Here is a 27,093-nt window from a genome sequence, read left to right as displayed (position 1 = left end):
ATTCTTGCATTATTTCAGGTACAATAAGGCAAGCGACATTCGTTTCACAGAAGACACTTGAGGAAGTTGATTTGCATAGTAATATGGTTTCGACGATTGAGGGCGGTGCGTTTATTAGCCTGAGCGAACTACAAAGCCTCGATCTCGGACGTAACAGGCTCTCAAAGTTCAACAGTGATGTATTTCAAGGAATCGAGAACTTGGAAAAATTGGATCTCTCTGAGAATTTCATAGCTGATTTTCCGACCGTTGCCCTCAAGTCATTCGCGAACCTCAAAAATTTAAATCTATCCAGCAACATGATATCGGTAATTAAATCTTGTATTCGGACGAAATTAAATGTGATAAAATATTCCAGCATTTTGCGTCATTAATATAATTTATACATAATTGAAACGAGAACTGGTTCTTGTTTTAAATGTCGAATGTGCAATTTATTCATATAAATCCTTAAAATAATTTTCCATTTTTTAGATAATATTGATATTTGAACGATTAATTGAAAACAATTTTTTAAATTGAGAATATTTAACAGAAATACGACCAACTATTATTAAATATGAAATAAACTGAAACGATAAACTGTTACTATAATATTTCAGAATATGGATCCAAGTCATCTTAACTCCTTGACCTCATTGCAAGTATTGGACTTAAGTAGAAACAATCTGGTGAAGCTGTCTCCTGGAACTTTTGTTGGTCTCACTGATTTACGTTATTTAGATGTTGGAGTGAATTCACTGCGAACCGTAAGTATATTTTATATGAAAATAGTAATCATTAATTTGTCAACAACTCATTGACGTATTTCTTAGGAAATATTAAGATTTCATTTATATAAATACTCATTTTAACTATTAATGTCCTTATTTAATAAAATATATTCAAATATTCTGGTAGAAGTTGTAATGATGACAATTTGATTGCAGGTGGAAGATGACGCATTTGACGGCTTGACAAGTCTTCAAACTCTTTTGCTGAGGGATAATAATATTCTTCTAATTCCTACAACTGCATTATCTCGACTGCCAAGCCTTACATCTATTCATTTGGGTTTTAATAGAGTAACAGCTCTTTCAAGCGATATACTGCGAGCAGTCTCTGATAGAATTAATTCGTTGGTGTTATCAAGAAACGTGATCAGAGAACTACCACAAGGAGCGTTTGAACATTTTAAAAATTTAAGACATTTGGATCTATCAGGAAATCTCTTAAACTCTATATCTGCGGAAGTTTTTAGTGGGTTGGAGACTACTTTAGAATTTTTATCCTTAAATCAAAACAGAATACTGGGTTTCACTGGACAGCAGCTCAAGTTTGTTAATCTTTGGTTTTTAGATATTTCTGGTAACCAAATGTCGGAAATTCCTATTGATGCTTTTCAGTCAATACCGAGTTTAACTCATCTTAACATGAGTCACAATTTACATATCAATGTTTTGCCACAAAGTGTATTCAACCAAAATGATGCTTTGTTATCAGTTGACATTAGCCACGTTGGTTTAAAAGCACTTCCGGTAAATTTGTTTTCAAAAAATCATAACTTGGAAAGGATTTACCTGTCTCATAATAATTTACAAGAAATATCGGAGAATTCTTTTAAGAATCTCAAAAATCTAACGTATCTCGATCTTTCGTATAATTATATTGTGACAATAAGAACTCCAGCATTTGTAAATGTTATGTCTATCCAATATTTATCGTTAAAAGGAAACCAATTAAACGCTTTTAAAGGAGAATTCTTCAATACAGGAACGAGCTTAGAAGTTATTGACGTTTCGGATAACCAGTTAAGCTACCTATTTCCTTCTTCGTTTAAAATTCATCCTCGCCTTAGAGAAATTATACTGACGAACAATAAGTTTAACTTTTTCCCGTCTGAATTAATAAGTACTTTACAGTATTTAGAACTAGTTGATTTATCTGGAAATGCGTTGAAAAATGTTGACGAACTTGATTTTGCACGTCTTCCAAAATTAAGATCAGTTTTGCTGGCTAGAAATGAGCTCGAATCAGTCAGTGAAATGGCATTCCATAATTCCAGTCAAATTCAACATTTGGATCTATCATACAACAAAATTGATCGTATTGGGGACAGGCTATTTGAAGGTCTTATAAGACTAGAACATTTAAATTTAGCTGGAAATCTACTAACTGAGCTACCAGATAACGTTTTTGATAGGTCTAGACTTCATATGCTCGAATCGATCACACTCAGTCATAATTTATTTGAGCAAGCTCCGCTTAAGGCCCTACAGAAACAATACTTCTTTGTCTCATCGGTCGATCTGTCACATAATGATATTGCCGATATACCGGCGGAGGATAGCGTTATGGTTAATATAAAAAAATTGGACCTCTCATTCAATCCTTTGTCCGAAAAAACTATTAATAATGTTTTGACCGAACCAAAAACGGTGAGAGATTTAAATTTAGCAGGAACTGGCATGAAATCGGTTGGACAGCTAGAAACACCATTTTTATATAAGTTGAACTTATCATATAATAATATTACTAAATTATCAGAGAAAACATTTACCAGAACTACTTTATTGGAATCTTTAGATCTCTCGCACAACCAAATTGGAGATATATCTAATTCATTAGCGATTTCTTGGCCAAAACTAAAGAATCTTCAAAGGCTAAATGTTTCTGATAATCCAATCATCATGGTCTTGGAAGGCAATTTTGAAGGTCTTTCGTCACTTCGAATACTGGATATGAGAAACTTAGAGAAATGTACAAAAATTGAAAAGAATGCCTTTAGAACATTGGCTAATTTAGTGGAACTACGTGCTTATGGATATCCGAGATTGGGCTACTTTGATGTTCAGGGTGCTTTACAATATGTATTAGCTCTTGAAAAATTAGACGTTGAAGTAAAAGATACTAACATTGGTGCTGATCAATTACATTCAACATTACATCCACGTCTGGAAGAATTGGGATTAAGAGGCAACAGATTAAAGACAGTATCATCTGGTGTACTGGCCGGTCTTAAGGCTCCCGCTATTATAGTCCGTTTTAGAAATACTTCTGTTTCAAACCTTCCACCAGCATTATTATTTCCCTTGCCACGTTCATCACGCATAACGATAGACGTAGGCGGAAGTCAACTATCTACTTTACAACCACAATTATTAGTAGCGCTAGATGATCGTCGAGCAGATCTCTCAATGTTTGGCTTAGACACAAATCCTATCCGCTGTGATTGCAACTCAAGAGCTTTGAGACGCTGGATTCCAACTGTAGGAATTGAAGAAGTCCGATGCAATTCTCCAGATCATTTATCTGGATTCTTACTCGTTGAGATAGGGGATGATGAGTTATCCTGTGACAGTAAAAGAAGAACCACGGCTACATCTTCTAGTGCTTCAACAACTTTACCACCACGACTTGTACATCGCACATCTGCCGAACCTGATATTATCTGGTCAGTTGCTCCATCCCATGAACGTCCAAAAGTCGCAGGTGAACCAAAAGGAGCGCCTGTTATTGGTGTAGCCACTTCAACAAATGATGATAATCTAATAATCGGAATAGTCGGTGGAGTGGTTGCATTTATAGCTATACTAATTGTTGCCATATGTATCGTTCGTTTGCGAATGACGACGACTTCGTACAGAGGTGGTCCATTAGCCAATAGTCCAGGAGCAGGTGCGGCGCAAATGTGGGGTGCTGCTTGGCCAGGCTATGCAGCTACGTTGCCTCCACCATCACTATCTACTGCTACATTGCCCCATAAAGTTCAAGGTGGTCCTGGATCAGTTCGGTACTTAGCTCCACCTCCGCCAGCGCCTTATTTCATAAGCTTGCCACCACATGATGATAAAATTTATCGGTAATATCAGCACTTTAATTGTATTTTCAAGTATTGTAATAAAATATAACCTGTAAATAGAATACTAATAAATTATTGGATGTGGTCCTTTAGAAAATTACGCTTCTAATTTTTGTTTTATTTTAATATCAGTGTCAAGTGTTGTGCTTTAGTGTTTGTTTATTATTATATTATATTGTGAAATACTCCGTACGTTGAATTGGTAATTGAATACAGTTGAGCTCGGGCTAGGTTTGAATTATCTAGTCACAAGTTACAGGTCGGGTCCACGAGGTTGCTTGAACAGATTAAAATACAGCACGAATTTTGTATAATATAATTTATTAAGCATAAAACTTCTAAATTGTTATGAATTTTAAGTCGATAAAATAGAGATAGCGTAGTCTACGTTTAATAAATAATTAGAAAATAAACTTTAATAATTAGTTTTTGTGTTTCATTTATGACGTAACTTCAGCAGAATATTTTAATATTGAATATGTTAGGGTAAGTTAAGTATAAGCTTTGCATGTAAATAAGTTTTATTTAGGAATGTATATATTTATATAGATTTAATAAAATTGAGGCACGATATGCGTTGAAGATAAATATTGAAACTCGTGTGAAGCCACACGTGGTAACTAGTGATATGAAAACGGTTTATATGGGTCACTCACAGTAAGTGCAATCGTAGCACATGGATTTCAGAATAGTGACATGGAATTGCAATTTAGCCTCACCTGCAGTGCGGATTAGAGGATAGGCTATCAGATATTTTAAAAAATTTATGCAATATGCAATTTTTATTCCATATATATACATATATTGTTTGAATTGTGTGCGTCAGTTTTAGTTAATAGATTTTAGTCAGCGAAAACGTTGTAGGTTGAATTTGGAAAATAAATAAATTTTAGACGACATTTCAAACTTGGAAACCAAAAAATGAGTTCCTTTGTACCGATACACATGATTACTTAATAGTGCTGTTTAATGAAATAATAAGTCACAAAGGTAGTACCTATCTAGACGGACTTGCACAAAACATTACCACCAAGTATTTTACGATACTTTAAGTTATATTCATACATTCATAGAGGTAATGTAAAAAAGCGATATAACGATATCTTATCCAATCTCATAGAGCATTATTTGTCTCTGTGTAGACTAACCACTTCTAATAATGTTATTATAATCGTGTTCTTTGATCCATAAAATATAATTAAAAACAGATCATTTAATAGAACAGTAACGTCATAAATATATACAGAGTGGGCGTAGACACAAATGAAACCTTATTTTCAATGGAAGTTTGATTGTATCCGTATGCAAATATTCTGCATATACAAATAGAAACTATTTATCGAAACGTGATAGGTTTGGTTTAGTACAATCGTTTCAATAAACATCGAATGTTTCGATTGTTTACGAAGCCATAGTTTGACTGTGTTTTAAACGTAACAACATTTTCAATATGTGCAAAAGAATGTAGGATTATAATCATTACGAAAACATTTTATGAAATTATGAACGTAGTGAATACATGACCAAAGATGATTTTATAGACTGCATTAAATTTATAAAAGATTCATTATATTTATAACAAAAAGCTGCTGATGAACAAGTATAGTATTAGCGATATTTTTTTCAACTGTGCATTCAGACATTCATAATGAAAAACATAAAACTAGTCTAAGAAAGATATAAGCATAGAAATTATTCGAAATGTCTTTTTTACGCAAATCCGAGTTGAATGTTAAGGAATTTTTATGAGACAATTTTTGTGTAATCTCACGCGTGGCGGCACATTGCGCGGAGTTGGAGAAAATGGGAATTCTCTGCTAGTTCCCTTGAATTTACACCACATAAACACAAATTGCGTCCACAGTTAGCAAAGCGGCATTTGAACACATTTTGTCTCTTAATTTGCATGAAAATAGTCTTCGGATATATTAAAATTTTATTAATATAGCTCCCAGCGCCTGTCATCTACATGTTCTTTAGTCATTATTAGAACTACTTACGCTATAATCATTAGTTAGAGTAGTTAAAATCATATAGATTAATATTTTATTTGATGGTGATGATTATGACTTTTAATTTAATTAATTATTAAGTGTAACTTTCATCAAAGATGTAATAAGTATAGTCTTTTTTTTAATGAATATTGATTTTATTGTGATATTTTGGTGATATTCACACAATCACAGATCAAATTTGAGAACAATATTGAATATATAAATAAATATTGGACAACATCACATAAATTATTCTGGTCCTAAAGCACCTGTGTTATCGAAAATCAAAAGTCACGACGGCAACACAAACACCAAGATCCAAGACAACATAGAAAACAAATGAACTTTTTCTACATCGACTCGACCGGAAAACCCACGAAAACTGGTGTACACCCTACTCGACTATGGAAGTCTTCAAACAAGAGTCTTTGAAATTATAATATTGTCATCAATCTATCGTAGTGCACTGCTGAGTATTGACTTCTTACAATCCAGTTATTGACCTTGACTACATCCAATTGATCTTTGGTACATGAGCTTGAAGCGTATAATATGATATAAAAGAATATTCTCCATTTTTGTATTTCTTCAAAGTGTACCCTTGGTAGTAGATGTGCTTAACATATAATTTTCCGTTCATTTCATCTCGCTGCTCTAATGCAGCTTGGGTGATACAAACTGGGAGATTATTTTCTGACACCTGCAGAATTCCTTACAATATTTCCTTTCAACGCTGGATGTCAGAAGAATTATAAGCACGATTATTAAATTTCTAAAACTTAACCGTAAACAAATTGACATGGCTTACGCGACAAAATTCCTAACATTAACCTTATTTTTCATAATCAATCATAAATCTGTACATAATTATCATTATAATATCAGATTATCTTTTCCTTTGTATTAATATTAAAGTTATTTTTAATATGAACAAAGCAATATGATTGCTTTAAAAACATCTAGCGTTTAGAAATAGTTAATATCGTTACGTTTTGAATTGCTATAAAAATATAAAGTGAACGGACCGTAAAGAAATTCCACGTTTTCATATTGTAGAATTTATATCCGCGAAATTTTGCCATCTTTGTTATTACATTCTGTCCTCCACTCCTTAGACAACAATATATTGTTGAGTTTTCGGGATCAGCAAAAATGTTTCCCGTTCATAACAGTTATTCTGCGCTTGGATCATTTATTTTATTTATTAATTGGTAATCCAGCAGCGTTCTATATTGACAAAACCTAATTAGTCAATCACAATAATAATACCAATAAAATTGTAGTACTAGTAATGTATTATATATATTGTGATATGAATTTAAATATGATGTGTATACAAAATAAATAAGTCAGATGACAAAATGCAGCAGACAATGATAATCGTAACAACCTGTAAATTTCCCACTGCTGGGCTAAGGTCTCCCATTGAGGAGAAAAAACATTTTCTACCACGCTGTTTCGCTGTTTGTGGTAAATTGACATGTGGCAGAATTTCGTTTAAATTAGACACTTGCAGGTTTCCTCACGATATTTTCTTTCACTACCGAGCACAAGATTAATTATAAATTATAAATAAAATTAAGCACTTGGAAATTCAGTCGTGCTTGCCTGGGTTTGAATATGCAGTCAACGGTTAAAATGTAAGCGTTCTCACCACTGGGGTATCTCGGCTACGAACATATATAATTATATACATATATATATATATATATATATATATATATATATATATATATGTATGACAAACAGCTAACGATGACAACCGTTGTTTTGTTATATCGATGTAGGATATTTTAGAGTCAATCCCTATACTCTTGTTTTAATTAAAAGTGTGATTTTACGCTGCATTTTATGTGCGAAGTCAAATGAAACCCAACACTCCACACTAGCAACCGTTCACAGTTTCAGTTCACTTCAGTTTTTACGTTCAACTTGCAACGCTGATATATAAGCTTCTGCTGTAGTAGTTACGCTGTGTGCTTTAGCAACTAAAATTATTACTTGGGTATAAAAAAGAGCCGAGATAGCTCAGCGGTTAGAACGCGTGCATCTAAACCGATGATAGCGAAACCCAGGCAAGTACTGAATTTTCATGTGCTTGATTAGTATTTATAATTCATCTCGTGGTCGGCGGTGAACGTAAACATCTTGAGGAAACGTGCAGATGTTTCTTTTCAATATAATTCTTCAACATGGGAATCAACCACGTTGTATTGGAGCAGTGTAGCTCCAAAAAACCAAATTCTTCAAGGGAGGGGAGGCCTTAGCCCAAAAGTGTGATATTTACAGGCTATGACTTTATATTAAAAGAAAAAATGACTAGGTTCTGCTTTGTTTTTGCGTTTCCGCAACTTTTGCAATCTCAAATTCTTTGTTGCTGGTTTAACACGGAATGTTAGCCTGCGGTTTCCTCTTAACGCCATCGACGCTCACAGCGACGTGCAGTATGTCGCGTCACGATAGTTAATATAAACTTACTCCTGTAGTCTCTTTTAAACACTGATGTCTGCATATGAATCTCATGAGCGACATTCAAATGTTATCTGCTCGTCTCTGGTGTTTTGTCAAAACAAACAAAAGGTCGTCAGTACAAAAGGTCAAAATTAGAGCTACTCTTGGTATCAGTCATACTTTAGTCCTACTCGTGCCATCATCGAGCAGATCATTACTTACCATTAGGTCAGTACGATAATGATCACAGATTATCTTACAATGTTGTCATAACAAATCTTCATAAAGAGGTTTAGAAAACTAGGTTTAGAAGTATACCAACTTTTTATTGACATTTAATTTCTTTTGATACTGAGATGGACAGATGGCGTTGAATTAAGTAAATATGAGTAAATAGTTCACTTTTAAAGGGAATTTCAAAGGGATGTTCATGATCTGAAACCCTAAGGTTTTTTAAAAGGTGAAGTTGTGCCGTTTCCGCGACTGTCTTTGTATTCGAAAATGCGCAGCGTTTTACAACTACGTTCATTCTCCCGGCAGCGATTGTCGCTAATGATGTGTAATTATGGTGCACTGTGTAATAGAGTAATCTGCTTCATTTGTAATGCTACCTTCACGCCATTTAGAAGTTACATTTATCTTAGCGCGGGAGTGCAGCCTAGTTTCTGAGTTTTTTGCAGCGCCTTGCTACTTATTGATAATTGTTTCAATTTTTTTTGTCTCGGCAGCCACTATCATTCACATGTTGCGACATGTAAATATCTATCCTTGCTACTTTTTTTATTACAAACAAATAATAATAATAAACTACTTTTGTAAAATGTGAAAAGTGTTTTCTTTTACTGTTGTTTGTGTTGTTGTTGTTGATATGAACCCATGTATGTTTTTATTATTGGGATTTTTTAAACTTTTCTCGAATATATACACAGTGTAGCAGTCAATGATTAGACAAATCGTCTAAGACTCAATTTATGTTTATAAGACATGACACGACAAATATAATTTGAAATTATGTTACTCAGATGAACAGTATATGTTGTTGTACTAATATTACTGAAAAGAAATATGTATTTTTCTGGGCTGTCTGCTTCACGTAAAATGACAGTTGAAATGTCAATCAAGTAAGTCTGCAAGCCTATTCGTACGTCTGGTAACTCGTCTAGTCTGTCCGAGCAGAGTGGATTGCGATCATGTACTTGTGAATGCGTATTATGTATCAAGTTTAATCCTACGTCAATACAGAACTCAAGGTCAGATAATTGTTATTTAAATAAAGATTGTAATACCATGGAATATGCATATAATTCTTTTTTGTTGTTCAAAGGAGTTAGTTCGATACGGACACTTATAATATTATCAGCATCTACCCGCAAACTTCAGTCTCGTGAACAAGACATTCGTAGACAATGTCGAAATATCGAGCTCCACCGAACAAAAATAAAAAAAACATGGTAAATATCCCGAAATTAATAACTTTATACCTACGTTTGCTAGAGCTCTTCAAAATGAGACCATGACCGATTTTTTCCGTGCAGCGATCGTTCCATAATAACTGGGACAAAAATCGGCTTACGCTATTAATCTATAAGATACACATATAACGTTAAGTACATTTCAGTCTTCATTATCGGCTTTTGCAATTTCATGCAATTTCCGAGACAACAGATTAATTTTATTAGTACGTGAATTCGTTCGTCAATTACTGTCTGTCGCGTTCATTTCATTCGTATTTACATAATTGGATGAGTTTCGTATGTTGTGGGCTTATATGTCTACTCGAGTAAACATATCTCGTTTTAATGACGTCACATGTACGTGATCAATATATAGTGGTTGTATTGATTAGTATTGTATTATATGAAAATATGGTAACGTAAAATACCTTAAATATTTTTTTCTTTGGGACTTTTTTTGTAATGTGTGTAGGTACTCTAGCTTTTTTTTAATAATGAAAAACAATTTGATTACTGACCATCTTTTTATGTATTTTTTTTATGGCATAGCTGGTAAACGAGCAGGAGGCTCATCTGATGGAAAGTAACTAACACCGCCCATGGACATCTGCAACACCAGGGGGCTAACAGGTGCGTTGCCGGCCTTTAAGAAAGGTGTACGCTCTTTTCTTGAAGGTTCCCATGTCGTATCGGTTTGGAAAAACCGCCGGCGAAAGCTGGTTTCACAAAGTGGTTGTACGAGGCAGAAAATGGCTAAGAAATCGCGCTGTTGTGGATTTTCGGACATCAAATTATTAGTTAATTATTATTTATTAATTAGGTAATGTTAGGAATTAAAGTCTTTGTCTTCTTTTGGAGTCCAAGCTTTCTTCATACCATTTCAATCAAATAAGGTTCAGTGGTTTAGTGGTGAAAGAGCAGACAGACAGCCGAGATGACTCAGTGGTTAGAACGCGTGCATCTTAACCGATGATAATATATAGTTCAAACCCAATAAGCACCATTGATTATTTATGTGTTTATAATTCATCTTGTGGTCGGCGGTGAAGGAATCTTGAGGAAACCTGCATGTGTCTAATTTCATAGAAATTCTGCCACGTGTATTCCAACAACCCGCATTGGAACAACGTCGTTGAATATGTTCCAAACTTCCTCAAAGGGAGATGAGGCTTTAGCCCAGCAATCGGAAATTTACAGGCTGTTTTTGTTGCTTTAGCAGAAAAATAGTAACATATTTTATTCTACTTACATCAATAAGTCATGTAATAAATAGTAGTCACCTTCATTCATAAGCATTGGTATTGTTAGAAGTATAAGTCTTATTAAAATAAACAATTTTAATAAACATGTACATTTAAAAGTCACTTAAAAAGCATTTAATTATATAGAATTTGTTATCATACATCTCATACGTGACGTAATCGTAGAAGGACGTTAGAGCGAAGTGATTAGAGATCTCGAAGTTTACCCAAACTTTATCACACGAACTTAATATTAATATTACCCAATTAAGCTCTCAAACTTCCACATCTGAAACGTGTCCCCGACGAGTTGGAAAGCATTTTAGATAAATACATCTGTGAAAGCTACTCGATAGTGTTCTAACTTGTTGTAACGTGTACATTATAGTCATATTACCTATACTTTAATAATATTAGAGAGTGTAAAAGTAGTTCGAATTCGTAAATCTAATACATAAGAGATATTATTCTCATCATACTAACAGCCTAGCAAACAGCAAAATCTCCTCCTCTTCCATTAAGGAGAGGGTTTGGAACATATTCCACCACGCTGTTCCAATGCGGGTTGGTGGAATGCACATGTGGTAGAATTTCGATGAAATTAGACACATGCAGGTGTCCTCACGATGTTTTCCTTCACCGCCGAGCACGAAATGAATTATAAGCACAAATTAAGCACATATATATAACTGTGCTTGCCTGGGTTTGAACTCGCAATCATCGGTTAAGATCCACGCGTTCTAACCACTGAGCCATCTCAGCTACCTACTGCTAACAGCCTGGGCACGGGAAATTCGCCGACGCGAATATTCGCGTCTTGCGACCGAAACAAACGTACAGTAATGTACTGAGCATGCCACGCGCAACGGCGACCGGCGAATTGTGACGAGGGAATCGCACGCGTGACTTGCGACGCGACCGGCGGGCGAGCTAAACAAAGCTATGAAACTGTATGGCGCACACCATGGAGTCGGCTGCAGTCGCGGCGAATTGGTGCCGTGAGTTACGAGTTAAGTTGTTTTCAGCAGCAGCAGGCCGTAAGGACATAATTATAGTATGTACTGTTACAATTATAAATTACATAAATTTTTACGATTGAATATGATTATATATTACATAATAAAGTTTTAAGAAAATCCATTTATATTAGCTTAGGCTCCTTGTGTATTAGGTAATTGTACTTTATAAATGTTTAATACACACAAAACTAAAAACCACTAGGAAATTATTATATAAAAACAAAGTAGCTTCAAAATTCCCCATGTCATAACCTCTATATATCCTCCTGAATTGTATATAGCTTGAGGGGAGTTAACTAATGTGCCTTTATCGTCATAAGTCTGTTCGGTATGTATCCTGTAGATGTATATCATACATCATACATATATAGGTAATCTGTTTAGCCATTATTTATATATTATAACTGTAATTCAAAAGAACTTTAGTATGTAGAAATACGAAATTAAAATGCAGTAAAAAACAAGAGGTTTTTTGTAGGTCGTGGTTCTTTACATCACTAATGCGCCATCAACCTTGGGAATCAAGATGCTTAGACCTTCGTGCCTGTAGTTGCACTGGCTCACTTGACATTCAAACAGGAACACAACAATGCTGTACTCGTGTACTGCTGTATGGCAGTTGAAGTATCTGATGAGTGGGTGGGCAGTCAGTCAGTAAGGGGGCATCTACTGAGATGGGTGTGAATAAAGCCCTACCAAATAAAAATACTATACATATACAATAAATATAATGGATAAATTACTATATTTGTAAATTTACCTACCAATACCATTATCAACTAGTAATAGGTTATCGCAAACAATACGATTATCAGTTTATTTTCACTCTTACATACAAAGCAATAAACTCAGAAAATTACAAAGAAAAATTATTGTTTGCTAACATGAAAGATAAATAATACAAAAATACATAAGATGATAAAAGAACAAGGCCTTTCAAACTAATCTCATTGAACATAAATAATAAAAACGCCGTGAATATTTTATTTATCAACGATATTTTGGCAACGAACACCAGAGAAGTAGGGATTCGGGTATGATCTCAATACTCTTACAACAACAACAACAACAGCCTGTAAATTCCCACTGCTGGGCTAAAGGCCTCCTCTCCATTTGAGGAGAAGGTTTGAAACATATTCCACCACGCTGTTCCAATGCGGGTTGGTGAAATACACATGTGGCAAAATTTCTATGAAATTTGTCACATGCAGATTTCCTCACGTTCACCGTTGAGCACGAGATGAATTATAAAGACAAATTAAGTACTTGATTCAGCGGTGCTTGCCTGGGTTTGAACCCGCAATCATCGGTTAAGATTCACGCGTTCTAACCACTGGGCCATCTCGGCTATTACAATACTCTTAAGCCAGGTAAAGACACCGGTCTTGTACGTTTAATTTTAATTTTAACACATAATTCAAGTAAATGCAGTTGGCGATTTCGAAAAAGTTTTTTTAAATTCAACGAATTCAGATATAAAAGCGCCCAAGTCCGTCATACTTGAGTTATCATGCGGTTTTTGAGTCGTAGATTATTTTTTTGTGTTTGTAGACTTTAAGCTACTTTAAACGACTACGAGTGTGTAGTTTTAACATATTATGTAACCAACAATTCAAATTTTATATTGATATGAGTATTTTAATATTAGTATTTGAGTGTGGGACAATTGGTTCGAAATTTGAAATTGGATTTTTTAGTTTTTAATCTGTCAAAGAATGACATTTGGTCCACGTTTTTTGTATATTAATTTCTTATAAAGGTTAAAAGTTTTAAGATGTGTTTTAGAAAATGTAATATTCCATAAAGGTTATTCAATATTTTCTAAAGAAACAAGCACTTTGATAGCATTGCTAAGCCGATTGAGGCGAACTAGACTGTAATCCTCTTATTTTGCTGTAACATCTTCATAACTATTTCTAAAATCTGTCTAAATAATAAACAATAAGTACATTAAGTAAATAAAAACAGATATCTCGTTCATATTTAATATTGGAATAAAATAAAAGTTTTTAATTTAAGTATTAGTTCATCTGGTAGTTTTCGTGTACTGAATTTATTTTGATTAATAATGCACATTTTGTCCGAAAGCGAAGGAAAACGTCATTATGCAGATATAATTCTCCTACATGTGTAACCAACCCAAAGCTGCAGCGTGGTAGTTAATTGTACGTCACATAAAAGCAATTTTCTTAATAATAGATGGTTCTGTTCTGTAATAGGATATTTTAGAGTTGTTACCATCACCATACCTAGGTTGTCTCTACCATTCAGTTGGTGTTATTACGTATCTTACAGTTGAATCCATGTTTCACCATATTATTATTATTGAAATTATTACTTAAATAGATAGAAATCCAAATATAGACAGGCATGCACAAAGAAAACATTAAATTTATGGAACACTACGAAACACACACAAATACCTATCTATTTTAATTCAACTCTGAAGTACCAAATGTAATAAAATAAAAATACAAAATTATATAACAACAACAAAACCAAAAATTGTAATTGAATTGGAATACCGATTGCCGAATTTGCTCAATACTCAATACTACATTTATTGCTTTTATACAACTCTAAATACAAATTATTATTTAATTATTTCTCATCGAGTTTAATATAAGCGTCACCCCCATTTACTGTATAAAATACCAATACGCGGAGATTTCTTCATCTTCCTAATTTTACTGCCCCTGAAATTGCCACTCTAAGCACTGGCCCCGACTGTTCCCAGTGTAAAGTGTGTAGGGTTGGCTAAATAAATAGTCAATCATAATCCTTGGCCATTTATAATTATATACCTACAATAACGGTGCCCATATAAGTTATCAGACAACTTTGTACAAAAAATAATCACTATTTTTTAAACAAAGCTTAGATCTTTTCAAACTTGCCTTAATTATTATCTATTCAAAGTGTTATAAAATGCTAGAATAATGTTCATAACAATTGATTTGTGTGTCACTTCCAATTTAGATCCCTTTCAATCCAAATATGAAATTGGCCCTAAAAACGTAAACAATCATAGACGGTCACAATACAACAACCCCGTTTTAAAATAAAAATGCTTTAGTTTATTAACAACGAAAATTGTTCATGCTCCAAAAGAAACTATTTAAGCATTCAAATATATATATACAAACATATAATAAATATAATTTGCAATTAAATTTGAACTATTAATGCAATTACTATTTTTATTTCAATATTAACTCGTTAGATTTGATGAAATACGCACAACGCAATAAATAATCATTCAATTTATTAAAATATACCAACGTGATTTTTTGGATCGTTGAATTTTAATCAGTATTTTCATTTTAAAACGACAAAGTATATCATCAATTTATTAAATTGGTATCAAGAGTAATATTATTTTTAAGATATTGTGTTTCAGCGTAATGAAACAGCGGTAGGACTTCAATGATACCGCTTCGCTGAACACCAGTTAAATAGAATTATCCTGCGTTTGACATTATCTGGTGCAATATATGCAAAATGAAATGAATATTCATTTCGTCTTGTTTAATAAGCCGTGTATCAGATATACAAAAAGCCATATCTATAGATACACCTGTCTTTAATACGCTCGAGTGAATTGTCGATAATACAAAAGGAAATAAACGATTTCAAAAGAGTAAAATATTCTTTGAGTTTGGGTAATAAATTCCTCATTTACCTCCGTTTATATTATGACATATATATTTGCGAAAGATAACGAAAAGTATACGCTCCTAAACAAAAAAAAAAAATTTCCAATTCGGTTCATAAATGAAGGATTTATGTTCGGAGAAAGTTCTGAGGGCACGAAAAAATACAATTTAATTGATAGCCTTCTTTTTTTTATGAAATTATTTAGAGTTGAATATAGGCTATATTTAGGTTTTATACGTATGTGTATATGTACATATAACGATAACTTTAATATGTTCAATGATTTACGAATACTATGTGAATGTATTGTTATCGTACATTTTTCCAGAGAATAAGATTCTATTGTATTATGAAATTTATTTGGTTTTGTAAATATAATTTTAAGAAAACACAGTTTGTATGTCGTGTATTTGTTGAAGTGTATTTCTGAAAATATATTTTTTGTGTAAAAGTAGGCCTTTTTATAAATAATATAATCTTTGTTCCGGGTTGAAAGACAGTAAATGCCTTTCCTCTGCCCTTTTGAGGTCACCATTGTACTTTAGTGAGAAAAGTGTGTCCCTTAAGCTTAAATTAACCCTTACACACACTTCCCTGTAGCCGGCGGGGTTAGAAAAATAGCTATCTGTTTTAATTTAACTGTGGAACTTCAGAATATTTTTATACATCACATTGAAAGTATGGAATTACCAAAAACAAAATATGTATGATGATAAAATTTATGAAATCTGTATTTTATCGGTGGATTTTGATTGCATTTTGAAATGCGGAAAAACTCAGAAACCAAATCAAATTTATAGGTAGTATTAAAATGTTGCAATGCACACACGACAGAAAATAGGGAACTGTGGTATTCGCGTGTTTTCATTAAATATATACTTATAATTATAATTTATTAAATATATAGTCTATGTATTTAAATACATCGATATTTAACAGATATAGATACATAAACAATAAACGTGATAACAACTAAAATCAGAAACAAAATGGAAGGTTTAAAATGTTTCTTTAAACTTTTTTTATTAACCTTATATAAAATATTGATGAGTTGAGATGGCCCAGTGGTTAGAATGCGTGCATCTTAACTGATGATTTTGGAATCAAACCCAGGCAAGCGCCACTATACATATATATGTGCTTAATTTGTGTTTATAACATCTCGCGCTCGGCGGTGAAGGTAAACATCGCGAGGAAACCTGATGTGTCTAATTTCATCGAAATTGTGTCGTATGTGCATTCCACCAACCCGCATTGGATCAGCGTGGTGGAAAATGTTCTAAACCCTCTCCTGAATGCGAAAGGAGACCTTAGGCCAGCTAGGGAAATTTACAGGCTGTTACTTTACTTAACTTTATATAAAATATTCGCAGTTGAATCTGAATGATAAGTTTCCACTACCTGGTTTACTAGTTTATGTATTTCATATCTAGTTTTGTAAAGTGTCGATAGCTTTGTCAATATTAACAAGAAACGGGACAATATTATCTCCAGTCACCAAAATTGTGACGCGCAAACATAAAAACGATTGTTATGTAGATGAGTTTCTATCAATACATAAAAAGTACACATTAATCGCATTAGCAGCATTAAAAAAATCAAAGTATTAAATACGTTTAAACGTGATTTTTTTCCTTTCTTGTTAGTTCCTGAGTGGTACTTCAATAACGTACTATTCGTTTATAAATTGGGCACAATTGCTCCACAAAGGAAGCGATTTAAAGCTACAGATCCGGGGCTGATTTAATGTTTGTTCTGCTTTGGAATTCGAATTCGACGCACATTCTCCTAGTAATTTTAGTTATTAGGTCTCTTTAAAGCTCTTTTAAGCATCTATTCATAATGTTACTTCATTTCCTTATATTTTTAGTAGGTAAGTGTGACGTGCAAAAAGGTTTGTGAATAATCGTATAGTGAAATCCATAGTTTCATATCGATTATAATTGTTACTGATTATTAACTCGAGAAATATCGAATAGAAATTGCTAATAATAATTCTTATTAAAACAGGTAGTTAAATGCGCATTGTCTGATTGAAGTTACACATACTCTTCATATCTTTCTTTTTACTGAGACCAAAATGAAGATATACAGTGCTTACACCTTTTCACATCTGAAGTATTCAGCCAGTTAGCCGGATGCGTCACGTACAATGGATATGTCATCGTACTATTTGAGCAGCCCCCATGAAAGCAACGAAAACATCAACAATTTGGGCAACGAAATGGTAGGACGATAGCGGCACGCGTCCACTACACACTGCATTTTAAGCAAGCAATCTGTTTAGCGCTTAGATAAGAATATTATTGATTTTCGGTTTTGAGGATATATAAACCAGTGAAATTGCAAGTATATTTTATGAGGTGCGCTGAGTAAGAAGTGTTAAAAGCAGTTATTGCTGTAATAGGAAACAGTTTGCATTGTTTTAAATCAATATTATAATATATAATATAAGTTAGAAATGTATTCTAAAGATTTACATCGGTGAATTTGAGATAAGTTCGTCAACTAATCTTTTAGTATGTTATGTTATGGAGCTATGTTATCTTAGTTAATTTGAGAGTCATTAACAATCCTTAACATTACGCTATAACAACTAAAATAAGTACGCCTATTCTGCTAAAAATGTATGAGAATGTTTTCCAATGAGGTATATATTATTTATCAATTTAAATCTAAATAAAAAAATCCCGTGAGCAGATCTGCCCACGCGTGCTATCATATTTCCCTTTTTCGTTATTTCAGATATCATATCAATATATTTGATCCAAATTGCTGTCACAGTGAAATAAAATAATTTATTATTCATTTCAATAAGGATCACAGTATTATCAACATTTGCCTGAAAATACAAATAGTCTGGTAATTTCTTCTCCGATTACATTAAATATATATATCGAAACATATACAAATTATAATTGTCTTTTCTATATCCAATCGTCCTATAAATAAGTAATTTAATTCTGTAGACGTACAACAAAATTGAATACTTTATTGAATTATCTAATAATGCTTATTTAACAAATAGTTGACTTATGATTATGTATTTACTGTTTTAAAACTAAAAACTTAAATAAATAAACGATTACGCAATTATTACGCAAAAAAATATATTTTTTCAAGTTCCATATATTTATATGGTAGTAACAGTTTTTATTTTTCAAATAATCATTCAACGTCTTACTTTACAACTTTTTCCTTGTGGAAGACGGAACGGCGTCATTTCAGCCATTTGCGTCACCCCTGAATTTCATCGAGGATGGACGGCGGTAATAAAACTGAATGTTATGGAACTAATTTTTTCTCCGCTTTCAGCAAAGTAATCTTATTTGCGTTGTATAAACTGTTTTTTTTTTTTAAGAATACTTTGACAAATTTTAGCCTGCGATTTGAAAAAGGAAAAAATGAATTTCTTATTTCAAAAACTGTATTAATTATTCTTTTTATAAATATTTGAAACGAACATCAGAATGCTGATTGGTCTCGTTTAAACTACGACTACCATTCGAGGAGTCGGTGATAATTAATATTTGGCAGATTTTTCTGTTAATTATTGACTTAATGTATTGTGAAAGGAGATGTTTAATATTTGAACAAAATTAATTGAAGGCATATAAATATATTAAAAAATTCGTTACTTTTATTTTGTTTTGTTTAAATAATAATAATAGGTTTCGTTAATTTGTTTTTGTAATTGCTCAGTGGCAGAGAAGCGAAATAAAGAATTGATTGTGGCCAATAAAAACACAAAAATAATTCGAAGTTAATTAAAGATTGACAGTTATTTTTTTTTTTAATTTATTAAGAACCTTTTGATGACTGCAGATACTTTTACAACTAAATCGGTTATTAAACGTCGAATAAAAATGGTCTTACATATATATCATTTATGTATATAAGTGTAAGACATATATGATATATATGTAAGACCATATTCAGATATCGTATTAAAATTACGGTAATAAAAAGAAACGAAACAGAAAATGAATTTCTCGCTTACTCTATTAAATTTTATGACAAGGAAAATCAGATATACAACAGAATCTGCAGCAGAAAAAAAAATTTCATTCGCCAAGGTCGTAAAATGTAGGCAGCGACAAACAAATGTAAATTACAAGGGTTACTTACTTTAATTAAACTTTTTAGAGCCTCGACAATACTGACGGACATTTAAATTTCTTTGTGCCGCTACATTTAATATTAAAAGAAAAATTTAATTAAAACTCATAATATGAGGATGCCAAAATGGAGCTAAACGTGTCATACAAAATTATGAACACTTGGTGAATAATATGTTTTATATTAATTTCTGTCATCTAATCTTAATATCTTCTTTTATTTATTTCAATTAAATTACACCGCGACACATATGTCGATTATTTTCATAATCACGTTACAAAATATGTGATTGTTTTATTAATTTTATTAACGATTGATTTGGTTTTAATATGAATTTGCATAAGAAGGATACAAAAAGTTTTAATGGAATAAAATATAGAGCGTTATAAAAAATTCAAAAATATTAAACATTTTTTTGATACTGACATCTTTCAAAATAGAGGGGAAAAGGTGGTATATACGTCCTTTGTGTAGCACCCACAGTTTATACTCAAAATGACGTGATCGTCAACTGAGTTAAGATATATAAGTGTAAGAAACATAGAAATAAACTCACTTTTGGCATATTTGAACTGAGTACGAAACCATATACTTACAATTAGTAGTAAGTAGTAGTAATTTTAATTATATGTTTTTGAAACTGGCAATCTGAGTCGAAGTTACTGTGTGTTTTTTAACCATCTGTTTATATCCTGGATCAAAGAGAGTGCTCTTTTTATCTCCGCAAATGAAGGGATGAAGGGTTACTAGGGGATAATTAAAAAACTCTCATCTCTCTAAAACTCCACGAGAGCGAAGTCGAAGTCAAAGGAGGAGTTTCCGCTTACAATAAAAGCAGTGTTGCCACAATTCGACGTAACCAAGCCTTCGTATAACAGACAGGGTTACCTACTCCATTTGATATTTATTTTCTCTCTAGAAGTATTGTACCGAATACCTTTGTAAGAATTCCTAAGCGTTATTATTAGATGCTTCGAGAGTGTGTTAAACGAAAAGCACACGAATGGAATCGGTAAGGAGGAATGTTGTTGAAATGCGTTGTAGTTCTCAGAATTTGGTGTTAAGTGTCCTTGTACCACAATTATGATGATTAACTAAGTTGGTATCCTAATGAATTTACTTTAAGAAATAATAAATATTGGTTATTTATTTATTTATTTATTTAAAAGACACCATCGGCATACACACAATAAAATAGTAGTTAATAAAAGAACATCAGACTTATTCTGTGTGGTACACCATTACAGGCGTGTACGATACTTGCTACAATAAGAATATCAAATAAAAAAAAAATGTGAGACAATATTTTGACAAAAATGAAAACAAACATAAATTTAACACAAATTCTAACGAAAATTACTGCTAACTAATCACACTAAAATAAACTGAAGAAAATATAAAAAAAAAACTAAATAAGATAAAATTTAAATTAGATTAAGACTAAATAACAGAAATATTTTTTTTTCTTTTTAAATATGACGCTTATACTTACGGATCAAATTCGTATTTTTAGCCTCCACGCATCTGAAATATTTTCGAGTAATATTTTGTCTCGAATAAGGATTGCATCAACTTTTCATTTCAAGAGATAATAAACTCATACATGATGTCGATTTACGTCCAAATTCATAAAAAGTAATATTATGTAATGTCATTTTGACTTATATAAAAGTTAAGTAAAAATCAAGATAGAGGAAGTAATTGAATAGGAACTCATTAAAGCTGCGGATCTCTGTTAAAAAGAAAACTTTAACTATTATCACACTGAGCTCTTCACAACAGCGAAACGGTTCGAATTTTACAGTAAACCATTTTAAAAAGAGCTTTGTTCGTCTATTCAGAGCTGTTGTTCGTGTAGTTTTTTAATCAGCAATGCGGGTCAGACTAACCTGGTGGTACTATGGTTCGGAATGCTTCTTTCGTGTTACGCAGCGTATTGTATAGGATAAGCGTTCATTTACTGAGAGCCCCGCCTCAAGTGTCGGTCGAGAAAATACGGCCTCTTTTATACCTTTCTGCGGTGAAAAATATTTTTAGATAAAGTAAAACATTTTTAATATAAAATATAAACTGGATATAGTTTTTTACTTTAACCTCTAAAGTATAAACATTTATTAATTTATTTTAATGATTATTTTCTTTTTCTTGAATAGTATCTTATTATTGATAACTATATTGTATGTGTAAAAAAGATTTCGTAATTTAAAAATTGATACAAATAATGATGAGTTTATGGCGGTGGAAATAGTAGTGATAGCCACGAGGGATTACCGCGGATATCTTCTAAGTTCAAAGGTGCATCGTTAGTTGAGAATAAAATTGTATGTGGATTACAAAGGTAGAAAAAAGTCTTTATTGCATATACAGAAAAAGAAAGTTCAATGCACTTTTTTTCTTTGGGTATGGCAAAGGAGGTTTTATGGCTTTAAGTGATCTCTTACAGGCAACATTAAAATAGGAAAACATTAGGAAATCGAGATAGTGCAAATGGTATATATAGGCATATTGCGAATCTGTTACAAATCTGTACTAGGAAATAAACTTTAAATTTTTATTAAATATTATTAGTAAAATCGAAATTGATTGAGCCGAAACTTTATCTATTTCACTACATTGATATAATGGTTTTAGAACAATGTAATCACGATTTTGTATTTCTGTCCTAATTGCTTATGTTTGCTTATGTTTTCTACATGTTACAATTTATAAAGTCATTGCCGGTTTTTAAATACTTAATATTAATAAAGTTATTTATTAATATGAAGTTATGTATTATTACATTAAGCTTGTTATCTAAAAACCCCCGGGTATATCATTGGCCCATACGATAGCCCGAGACAATTCACATAGCTGGAAAGATCTATCCGGGAAAGTGTTTGATAGTCGAGACTGTTCAGTAACAATTTCCAGCTTTTTTTTTCTTTTTTTTATGGTATAGGTTGGCGGGCGAACCTATGGGCCACCTGATGGTAAGTGGTGACCATCACCCATAGACAATGACGCTGTAAGAAATATTAACTATTCCTTACATTATCAAAGTGCCACCAGCCTTGGGAACTAAGATGTTATGTCCCTTGTGCCTGTAGTTACACTGGCTCACTCACCCTTCAAACCGGAACACAACAATACTGAGTACTGTTATTTGGCGGTAGAATAACTGGTGAGTAGGTGGTACCTACCCAGACTGGCTTGCATAAAGGCCTACCACCAAGACTCTCTCTAGCTTTATTGTTTTTCCAGACTATGACAGTCTCATCATTGGAGACTAGGTTTTGCTTACTCTTTCAAACTAAGTAAATACCATAGAATCGCTCGCATAGTTCACTCTGCTAATCAGGCAATAACCATGGGCTTGCTCTTACGCCTACGCCCAGGAGACTGAACTCTATCCCAGCATTGACCCCTGCCTTAATGAGCCATTAAAATTAAACAAAAATCTACATAAAATACAAGTAAGCTAAGCTTAGTATTAATATATTCCTTTTTTAATGGACTTTAGGTCTAACTTTGGAGATTAATTAAAACCAATACCCGTTGCAACTTTACCTAATTGAGACTCAGGAAGAAATGTTTACTCGCGTTCAAAAGTAATCAATGCCGTAAAATATTTAACAGATTGAAAATATTAAATGGGAGTTACGTAAACTTTGTGGTTATTAAAAAGTTTTTGAACGTTATACTTTTAGCGATGAGTATTTTTTTATAAACTAATAATTTTTGTATTTATACTAACCTGACACGTTTATGTGATACTAGTAATCGCACGCGGCTTCGCTTGCGTTTTATGATATTGGTTGTCAGGTGTCAGGCAAAAAAGCAGTCTATGTCTTTACTTGGAGTTCGAGTTTGCTTCATACCAAATTTCATCAAATACGGTTCAGCGGTTTGGTCGTAAAGAGTGACAAATAGACAGACAGATTTACTTTCACATTTATAATATTAATATAAATTTATTTAGTTAAAATTATTAATAAAAAAATACTATTTCCGAGTAAGACCTATATTATATTCTTTAATATTTAAAACACACCAAAAATCTAAAACTTATTACTCACTCAAAATTTATGAAATATTTTTTAATATAACGTGTGTTTTATAAGCCTAAAATTCACAGAAGAAAGTTAAAAATGTTATGAATTTTAATGAGTAAAAATGAGTGAGCCTGGCTCGTCTAAGCTTTTTCAACCGACTTCCAAAAGGAGGAGGTTATCAATTCGTCTGTATTTTTTTTTTTTTTTTATGTTTGTTAACTCATAACTTTTCAAAAAAAAAATTATCAAAATCGGTCCACCCAGTGTGGACCGATTTTGATAATTTTTTTTTTGTTTGAAAGGTAGTGCTTTCCGTGGGGTCCCATTTTTTTTATTTTTTTTTCCGATGATGGTATCCATGTGAAAACGACATAAGTCTTAAATTTGCATTATGTATATGCGCGACAAATAGGTGAATAACTAAAAATCACGTTAACCAATTTTGATAATTCTTTTTTTATTATAAAATATATACTACAAGGGTAATTTGGTGAAAGTTTGGTAAGGTTCTGAGCACAGGATCCATGACAAAGTAACGGAACGGAAGGGAACGGAACAATTCTGAGGAGCACGTTAGCGATACTCGGTCGAATCTTTTATTTATAGGTTATTTGGTTATTTGAGTCACCTTCCTTAATGTGGTTATGTTTATGTAATTATCATAGTCGAATATTATAATCAACTAGCTACCCACCCCGGCTTCGCACGGGTGCAATACTGATACTAAATATACTACAGAATTTGTTTATATACCACCGGCTCCAAATATACCAATAACTATAACTACATGATATAATCGTTAATCGACTTTTAAGTAGTCTAATATTTTTCATTTCATTTAACTTAGGAAGACCCTAAAAAATATGTTGAATACGCAATTATTTTTATTACTTTTTCGTGCATATTCATTTGTTTTAAAATAGTGTTTTGTTTGAAGTCGGTTTTTCTTTTTGTTAAAATTTTTTCCATATCTTTACCGTGTAATCTACAATTTCAGTCAATGCGATGTCAACATCACATTTAATTAACTTATATAATGATCGTTCAAAAGTGCTTCTAAGGGCTAATTACTCATAGAAATGTTTATCCTTCACGGGTCATTTGAGTGTTATGGTAGATTTTGCTAGAAATCTCTCTTTCAAGAAGAGGGGATGCCTTAGATCAGTAGTTAGTGGGACATTTACAGACTGTTACTTTTCTTAAATGCAAAAGCGTAGTCAATATTGATAAATGGCGTGACGCATAAATGTAAATAGTCAGTCTATGCGGCCGCGATAACTAGCCTACTGATGTACTTTGAATCTCTGGGGAAATTTAAAACCTTTCGAATCTGTTGTATACAATTTATATTCTTCTTATGAATAAAAAAAAACTGTGAGACGTCGACTTCGATATTTAAACAATTTTTTTTTTCAAAGATAAACTATGAAGGAAGTTTTATTTCAAGTATAACACATTGCTCAAAGGAAAAAGAAATTATTGTGGCATTAATTAATTTTCTAATTTAAATGAGTGGTATTCAACAAAAATCATTTATATGCAGTGAATACATTACACGAAAATATAAAATAGCATATTGATGACCACTTACTTTTTGAATTTCGTTAAAAAGCTTGAATATTGAATAATCGAAATATTTTTTATTCAAATACATAGAATGTTTACACATACACAGAGTTTTCCTAAATTCAGTTTTGAAATAGCTTTTGTTCTACTTGGAATTATCAGTCTGTATTTTTCCATGAAGGAAAATTATTTGTAGTTTATGATAGGATTTTTGAGGTATTCTGACTTCAATAATTATTATGCTGAGTAGTTTGCTCTTTAGAGAGTGTGTGCTTATAAATGGAAAACTAGAAAAATATAATGTATCATACGTATATAAGTTATAATTTTCGAAATACAGATATCTTTTTTTCTGGTAGGTAGAGGTTTTTAAGTTGTTTTTAATTACTTTCTTATCCATAGAAATGAACTATTAATAGTCGCCAGAAGTTGCCAGAGACAGACAGAGTTACTTTAATATTTATAATATTAAAAAAAGGTAGATTAAGTTATCAAGTTGGTACTCATTGATTTAGTTAAAATTAGCTGTAGGTTATTTGGAAGTACAGTTCAATTATTACGAAATTAATAAAATTTTGAAAATAGTATTTTAATGTCAGAGTATGTCAGTTAAGTACAATTAATTTCATATATCCTGCCTAGAAATCAACATAAAAAGTACGCTTATTTAGCTTTAATATAATCTTATGGCTTATGGAGTACTATGGTTTATTTATGAGTGTCTTTTTGAATATGCTTTAGATTTTGTTAATAGGTCAAGTAAGAAATAACTGTGGAAATGAATACCAGGCTCCAGGAATGATTTAAAGAAACGGCTTAAATCAAAAAGAAAACAATGTTTCTTGTACTTATAGTTCATGTTTGCACGACGCGACGCCTCGACGACGTCTCACTTTCGTTTTTCTCGTTATAGACTGTCAAGAACGTGGTCTGTTCCTGATCAGTAAAGAGGCGCTGCTAAACTGCATTCGTATGAAATTCACAATCCAATTATAATATTAGAATGTGGTATCCAGTATTGAATAGCATAACATTCGTAGAATTAAAAATATATAACGATACAAATACTCGTAACGTAAGATTTGAATTGAGTTTCGATAATTATATTACTTAAGGACAATGACCGTATTATCAGCCTCTTTCGAAATTAAAACAAAATGAAGGATTCTAGAATTTCAGCTTTGCCTTTATTGACGGCTTCATTGTAACGACAGGCTATTTAGAAGTTTGTTATAACCCTTGTCCGAACCCCCGAAGGTCGTTAACGTGTCCTCTCAAACGCCGGATGTTGTGTGATGTATCGGGAACGTCGAACATTTTCCTTTATGTTATGCGCAGTTTCGTGGGACAAACGAGCCCAGACTGTGAAAATAATACGTTTGTTAGAGCCTTCGAAGTGCTTTTATACAGATAGCGTGTTATGTAAGCAATATTTGTGGAAGATTCGGACATATCGTGTCTAATTCTTTTAACTAAATATTGAAGTCGTACCAATTCAATTTTTCGTATCTTGTATTGTTAAATAAGAAAATAATTTACACTGTTATTTAAAAAATTAATAGCATCAAACGAAAGTGTATTTAAATATTAATTACTAAATGAAGGAAAAAATGATATTGTTTTTCTTTTAATGAACGTTATGGTTAGTAGTTTGTAAATGTCATAACCATAAAGCTTCCGTACGCCGTTCGTACTGAGCAAGAGTGGATATCAATCCCCA

The 27,093-nt window shown here is 32.4% G+C and overlaps 1 protein-coding gene across 1 annotated transcript in view; it reads left to right on the top strand.

The window, feature by feature from the left end:
- LOC124535171 (chaoptin) overlaps positions 1–4,267 on the top strand; it is a 53,102-nt gene extending 48,835 nt beyond the window's left edge. Inside the window, exons 5-7 of the mRNA XM_047111269.1 lie at positions 19–308; positions 603–749; positions 930–4,267. Of these exons, the coding sequence (XP_046967225.1) occupies positions 19–308; positions 603–749; positions 930–3,845 (3,353 nt within the window). The 3' untranslated portion in view covers positions 3,846–4,267. The remainder of the gene's footprint in view (positions 1–18; positions 309–602; positions 750–929) is intronic.
- Positions 4,268–27,093: the final 22,826 nt, after the last annotated feature.

The sequence above is a fragment of the Vanessa cardui genome, chromosome 14 (assembly GCF_905220365.1).
Source record: "Vanessa cardui chromosome 14, ilVanCard2.1, whole genome shotgun sequence".
NCBI lineage: Eukaryota > Metazoa > Arthropoda > Insecta > Lepidoptera > Nymphalidae > Vanessa > Vanessa cardui.
Note: the sequence above shows the minus strand (reverse complement) of the source record. Positions and strands in the feature narration are given on the sequence as shown.